This window comes from Mandrillus leucophaeus, unplaced genomic scaffold, assembly GCF_000951045.1.
Source record: "Mandrillus leucophaeus isolate KB7577 unplaced genomic scaffold, Mleu.le_1.0 Scaffold337, whole genome shotgun sequence".
NCBI classification, from domain to species: domain Eukaryota; kingdom Metazoa; phylum Chordata; class Mammalia; order Primates; family Cercopithecidae; genus Mandrillus; species Mandrillus leucophaeus.
The window spans coordinates 410,319-417,636 of record NW_012103554.1 but is presented as its reverse complement, the minus strand read 5'-3'; the positions used below and the strand labels follow the sequence as shown (position 1 = coordinate 417,636).

The window sequence follows — 7,318 nt, the reverse complement described above, 5'->3', positions numbered from 1 at the left end:
ACTACTAAGTTGACAGTCAGAACAACACAGCAAGTACCCGAGGCACACAAGCTTGTTTATGGCTAGGATGCTACGGGCATTGCAATCATCTGAGCTCAGGAACATGTTTTTATTTCCAAAGCAAATTGAATTGCAAAACTGGAAGTACAGATGTTATCTTGATGCTGGGCAAACTTGGAAATATTCATATGACTTATCCAGTAAGTCATCTTGCAGTACTTGTTAAAGTAGATATTATGCCAGATTTCAAATGCTCTTAAAAACCACCAGGGTTGGCCGGGTGCAGTGGCTCATGCCTGTAATCCCAGCACTTTGGGAGGCCGAGGCAGTCAGATCATGAGATCAGGAGTTCGAGATCAGCCTGGCCAACACAGTGAAACCCTGTCTCTACTAAAAATACAAAAATTAGCCAGGCATGGTGGCACGTGCCTGTAGTCCCAGCTACTCAGGAGGCAGAGGCAGGAGAATTGCTTGAACCCGGGAAGTGGAGGTTGCAGTGAGCTAAGTTTGCGCCACTGCACTCCAGCCTGGGCGACAGAGAGAGACTTCATCTCAAAAAAACAAAAACAAACAAACAAAAAAAACCACCAGGGTTTGGAAGACATAAAAAAAAGTCTTTAAATAGAAATCCTTAAATGTGGATACAGATGTAGATTTGGTCTAACAGTTACGTTATAATCATATTCCTAGCTGAAAATTTACCTGTATAAGCCGTCCCATGAGAAGATGAGATGGAAAAGAACTATAAGCACATAACAAATCATTTTGGAATCCAATAAAAGCATTTATCTATGTATTCAAAAGGCTGTTTGGCATGGTATTTTATAATGTTGCCCTTCAGCTAGGTAAGAGGGGGCCACATCTCTGGGCCCCACTCCTGCCACACATAACCTGTCTTCCTGAAGACTTCCTACGACAAAGTGGACCCATCTATCCAGAACCAGTGTCCCTCCACCTGGTTTTAGTCTGTGATCCAGGTCCCCAGAATTCCCTTCTCAAATCCCAAGTAGCTTCTGGGGCATGAACAAGCTCCTCCCAGATCTGTCCTGCCCAAGGGGAACATCACCACTGGTGTGTGCAGAGGCATCATGGTCAAGGAGTGGCAGGTGCATACCAAGACTGGGTGTGCAGGTGGACACAGTGTCCTTCACCAGGTAGGACTGTACCAAGGATGGGAAGCAAAAGGAAAGAAACCTGGGCCAGGGCAGAGTCTCCCAACTGCATTTCAGCTCATGACTCTGGGAAGTTACATTTTGAATTCAAAATGCAAACCTAGCCTTCCAGGTCATTATGAAGATGTAGCTGTCAAGATCAGTGGATAGAAGAAATTTTATACAAATGTTGTTAGTTTAACTCATAAGTTGTAAGCATTTAGACAGATGCCCTGTAGACCTTCATTTGTTCTCTTGCACGGTACAGACAGGCCTGGTTATACAGTTATACGGTGGACTCAGATTCCAGACTGGGTTCATCCCCAACCCAAACCCACCCACCAGCTACATGAGCTTGAAGAAGCCTTTTAATCCTCCCTGAGTCTTCATTTCTTTATTTACATTTAAACAAGCATAAAAAGAACATCTTCTTTATAGTGTTGTTGTGAAGACTAAATGAATTAGCCCAAAGCACCTAGAAGAGCACCTAGTCACCTAGTAGGTAGGTAATAAATTCCCCTATGACATTATTCTCATACAAAACTGATTAGTCACTGCATACTTCCAGAAAAAAACCACAGACAGAAAGTGGTTCTGTGTATTTCTTCTTTCCTCTTCCTCTTTCCTTTTAAATACATTGCTTTATGCTGCTCCAAAAGATTATTTTCTATTCTGAAAAGGTCAGGTCATCTGACTGCTGACCTGCCTGGATCAAGTTCTTCTGAAATTAAAGATGTGTTCATATTCTACCCCACCTCAGCAGATAACTCAAGCCTTTGGCAGGTTTGAAGTTTGAAGCCTGGGAAATTGGCTGTGTCACTTTCATGGGCTGAACATTTGAAAGAATTACCACTTTTAAGTGTAAAAAGGACATTTCCTAATCTTCATATCCATGAGGTTCAGAGCTACAAGCCAGGGTATGTCCTTCTTGATTCACAAACCAGAGGCTGAAATACTTGAAGCTATCAACAAAGAAAGGATACTCAACAAGAGAACCCAATGCTAAAAATAGAGCCCTATCAGCGGAGAAATAGATGCAAAGACACAAGACTTTATTTGGCTACCTATTTGCCCATGTTTCTTTATTATTAAATGGAGGTACACCACCAGCACAGTGATTACAAATTGCCAACAACCTCCTAATGATTTATACTCCTTCAGCCAACAATGACTGAACAAACAACTTGAAGAGAAATACTTGCCACATATTAATGACATGCAGGCAGCATATAGCATCTTGTATTATTTCACCACAAAAAATCTCCCTTTCAAATGTCTAGCTGTTTGCTATGGGTTGAAGATTTAAAACCCAAGAAGAAAAGTACAATACAAGGAAAAGATTCAAGCTCATGTTTACCCTTTAAAATATATACCTAACCTACATGTTCCACACAGCAAACAATCAAACCTCCATTTTTTCTAATTACTCTGAAGAATTTTTTAAAATGTATTGTTTATCAGTCTACTCAGGGGGAAGAGCTGTTTCTAGTTTCCCAATCTACGTCTAATTAGTCTCCCACAAAGAGCCATGCTGGAGCATTGTTAATTTCAACAATACTTTTTCTATTAACTCAAATCTTCTCCAAATGGAGAAAAAAAAAAAAGTATGAAATAAATGAAAATTAACTGAATTCTACAGAGGCAGGACTGAGCACATCCATTCATCCAACAGTAATCCTATCTACATCAAATAATGTTGTTTCTTTACCAAGTTTTGCCAACTTCCTATAAAAATCTCATGAGCACTTCTTATGTTTGCCAGTTTTTATTTATGCAATTAAATTGGCTTTTTGTAAGAGCTGGGTTGGAGAAACAACACATTTTTACAACCCCATTAGTCATACAGTCGAGCTTCGTTATATTATAATCATTCATTGGTAGTAAGGAGTATGCTGTTTCCTTGTGCAATGAGGGTGTTTAAGAACATGTGTCTTCACAACACGCCATGAAATGTGTCAAATACAGAATACCCAACATTAGTGGTAAAGCCTTTGAGTTCATCTGGTTGTCATCTTTGTTGAAGAGCACAACAGTTGAATGAACACAAACCTAGCTTTAGATTAGAAGCCACATCCTTAATTATTAACCCGTTCATGCTTCCACCCTTTCCAAACTCCACTCCCTTAAGAGGAGGACACTTCATTTAGAATTAATTACTGTTATTCAAGATGCTCATGAGAGATCATTTGGGCTTCAGTCGTTTTGCTCTAGTTTATTCTACATATTTATCCCTATATCAAACATATACACGTCCCTGAGACTTGTGTATGACCTTAATCCCTGGACTGTGGGAAGTCACGATGTCGTGCAGGAGAGGGGAGCTGGGAGCCTGAAGCTGGCAGATCCCGGGATCCCGCAGGGGACCCACAGGGCTCCCGCCCTTCCACCGAGGCACCCGTCGAGGTTGCCCCAGATGCTCGTTCTGCGCCCATCAATTGGAGTAACTGAGCTTAGAGAGGAAAATCTACGGCTTCAATAAAGCACAACGAGTGCAGCTCTGATAACGCAGGAACGAATTATGGAGACACCGTCGGGGCTGGCTAGAAAGGGGAAAGCGTTCCATCTCAGGATTTTCACGGGGAATTTCAGGAACCAAGGGGGCCTCTGAGATCCCCAGAACCTCTCCTTTCCACGAGACAGCTTCCTTCCTTCCCTGCTCGTTCTCCACAAAAATCAGGGCTGCTCGGATCCCAGCAGTGAGCGCTGCTCTCTTTGGTTGCTGTTTCCCCAACGGCTGCTGAGGCGCAGCTGGAGCGAGCCCCTCCGAGCCCCGCTTTGCGCAGCTGCAGCTGGAGCCCAGAGGCACCCGGAGCTGGGAGAAAAGCACTGTGCTCCACAAGACCCAGCCCTCCCCACGGCCACCAAGGGGGCCCGGGCACCGGCAACCGAACCCAGACAGGGGCGTCCCAACCGCTGAGCCCGACGCCAGAGGGCACCGCCGGGGAGAGAAGGCGCCGCGCCTCGCTCCTGGCACTTGGTCCCGGGAGTCAGGGACGTGCGCGCCCCAGAGCTGGAGCCCTGGAATTCCTGCGCGGGCACAGAGGAGCTAGAGAGGTCCCCGACCCTCCCAGCCCCGCGCCCAGGTACCTCGCAGCCGTAGAGCTGACCCAGCTGCTCCACGATCCACTCCTCCAGCACCAGCCGCTTCCGAAGCTCCTTACGATCGTATTTCACTGTCACTTTTCCCTGCTGGTGTCGCCGCTGCTGTTGCTGCTGAACCTGCCCAGCGGCGGCCGCCGTGACCACGGGCGCCGAGTCCTCCCGGGAGGAGCCCGAGCCGCTGCTGGAGCTGGGGCTGCCACCGGCGCCACCCCGGGGGCTTTGGAAGAAAACCCGCGCGCCGCCGCCGCCGGCCCCTCCGGCCGCCTCGCTGCTGCCCGTAGCCACCGACATGTCTCCGCACGCCCGAGCCCGAGTGCAGCCCGGAGGAGGGGCGGGCGGAGCGCGCCCGGCGCCGCTACCACCTCCGGCCCGGCAACCGCATGCGAAGGGCTCCCCGGCACCTGCTCCGCGCAGCGCGCGCCCAGCCGCCCGGCTGCTCTGGGAAGGCGGGAGGAGCCGCGGCGGGAGGAAGAAGGGCGGGGAGGACGGCGGGGCGGGGACCGCAGCCTTAAAGACGCCGCCGAGGACCCTCTCAGTCCAGCCACCGGAGGCGGGATCTGGCGCCTGCGGGAGAGAGGGCCCGGGACGTGGGAGTCTCCGCAGGGTGGTAAATGTGTGCGCCTAGACACTGGCGGTCGCCGGTGTGTAGACTCTGGAGGGACGGGCGTGGGGCAGGGTGCCAGGAGATGCTCCTGCGCGGGTGTCCGTGGCCTCTAGTCTCAGAGACAGGAACTCGCGCTTCTCCCGCAGTCCCGGAGCGTAGGAAACGCGCCGCCTCTCGGGACCTCCACCTGGCGCAACCCTGGGCAGGACCCGCAGCGAAGGGGACACAGGAAAGGACCGCGCCGCAGGCTCCCCTTGGAGGTTTTCCTAGCCCCACCGTCTCCTCGGTTGGCTGGGTAGTGTCCCCTCCCCTCCCAGCCCCGCCCCGCGGCTCCAAACACACATTCCTATTCATGCCACGATGGATGCCACTTCCTCTCTGGCTTGTGAGAAACATCGAAGAGGCGATGTTTGTGCAATAAGGCAGTCACGGCGCTTGAGAAATTATTTCCAGACCAGTGTTTTCTTTCCTTACTAAGCATCTGCTTAATCATAGGCAGAGCATTAGGATATCTTCATATCAAAGGGCAGAAAGCGTGACGGCGCTCAGGCAAGGCGGCTGGGGGCATCCAGACAGTAAACGTTTCTCTAAAAGGGTCGGCGACAGGGCCCAGGTTTCACATTTCTAGCGTTGCGTCCCCTGCACTGCCAGCTTTCTCTCAATCCCATTCCAAACAGCCCCTTCCACCCAGGAGGGCAACAGCACTGCCTGACTCTACTGTAAAGCATCACAGCCTAGCAGTTACACATGAAGGAGCTTATCAGAAGGGTTAGGACAATAAGGTGGGGAGGGAAGTTGTAAACAGAAAACTGCATGTGAAAAATTAGGGAGACACTAACATATTCTTCTTGTACATAACAATACATTCCTGTACAGGAACTGATAGAAACCACAGAGACGTCCGAATGAATACAAGTAAGCGGCTTTTATGAACGGTTTGGTTTTGTTTGTTGAGACAGTCTCTCTGTCGCCCAGGCTGGGGTGCAGTGGTGAGATCTCGGCTCACTGCAACCTCTGACTTCGGGGTTCAAGCGATTCTCCTGCTTGACCCTCTTGAGTAGCTGGGATTACAGGCATTCACCACCATGCCCAGCTAATTTTTGTATTTTTAGTAGAGACAGGGTTTCACCATGTTGGTCACACTGGTCTCGAACCCCTGACCTCGTGATCCGCCCGCCTGTGCCTCCCAAAGTGCTGGGATCACAGGTGTGAGCCACCGTGCCTGGCCATGAACGGTTTTTTTGTTTTGTTTTGTTTTGTTTGTTTTTAATAAAAGAGCCCTAAAGGTTACTGGCAGCTACTCAAAGAAGTTTCTCAGAGATAAAATAGATACCAAGTCAATTTCCTCAGAACACTTTCCTATGATGGAGAAGATCCTGTGTGGGGTTCTAGACTGACACTTACAAAGACAGAAAATAAAAGGAAGTAACCAGCAGGTTTCTCCTGGCGCTTCAGTCTCTGCGATCCACCAGTGCCCAGCTCTGCTCTACCCAGGCTTAGGATGGACCGCCTTTGTTCCCTCAGTCTGGGGTTTTCCAGTGAAAGCCTGAATAGGGATTTTCCCAAAGTGTTCCACGCCTGTGACTCTTCACAGGGACATATCAAGCCTCACAATGTGAAGGGGAAGGGTCTGTAGGGGTTGAAATAGGGTGGCTGGTGTGGACCCTGGACTCCTGCCATGATTACAAAGGAGTCAAAGCTGAAGGATCTCTGGCCTACAAGAGGCCAGCTGTCCTTTAGAAGATGGGCTTTGCACCCAGCCTATCAGGAACAAGGGAGACGAATTACCTTGATTGCCCCTGGAGACCGATGACCAGTCTCTGCACCACCTCTGCTCCTCTGCCTTTAGGGTGGGTCATTGTAAACCCCGAACACACAGCCAAGAGGGTGAGGGTGACCGCCTCAATAAAATGGAACTCTGTCTGCAAGGAGGAAGGGAAGGGAGGGTGGGACCAGCCCCAGCGTCTCCCACACAGAATCGGCTTGTGTGGCTCCAGACATCTGGCTCAGTCCGCTAGCACCAGCTTTGACCAACTGTACTAATCAGGAGAATGCAAATCAAAACGAAAACAGCTTAAATGTTATTAACAAAGGAGAAACTACATAAAATCTCTGCCTCATTCTGGCCCTGGGACCTGACAATACCTATTGTTTTAAAAATTGTACCTGCCATCTTGCAGTTTAGCGAAGTCTGGGGAACTCCAACTCCTTCCTTTAAGTCTTTGGACAATGAAATCAGTCACTCAAGGACAACATCAAATAATTTATAAAAATTCACTAAGTTCTTTCTGATAAATTCTGACGTCAATTTTTTTCTCACTGCATAAGATGCTTTTTCATTTATGCTTAAAACTCAGTTTTTCCTTACAACTCCAGAAATGACAGATACTAATAAGACATGGGTTTTAGGCATCTTCACTTACGGAAGAATATCCAGAAAATAGTCTCTTTCCACAGGTAC

At 48.7% G+C, this 7,318-nt stretch overlaps 1 protein-coding gene across 2 annotated transcripts in view; it reads right to left on the bottom strand.

Moving 5' to 3' along the window:
* The window catches only part of PPP1R14C (protein phosphatase 1, regulatory (inhibitor) subunit 14C), a 120,303-nt gene extending 115,115 nt beyond the window's left edge, over positions 1-5,188 (bottom strand). Inside the window, exons 1-2 of one of the 2 annotated variants that reach the window (XM_011988718.1) lie at positions 4,983-5,188; positions 4,239-4,917 (exon numbers count right to left, since the gene is read on the bottom strand). In XM_011988718.1, the coding sequence (XP_011844108.1) occupies positions 4,239-4,544 (306 nt within the window). In that variant the 5' untranslated portion in view covers positions 4,545-4,917; positions 4,983-5,188. Of the gene's footprint in view, positions 1-4,238 lie in introns of both variants that reach the window. The other variant, XM_011988717.1, reaches the window with a different exon arrangement.
* Positions 5,189-7,318: the final 2,130 nt, after the last annotated feature.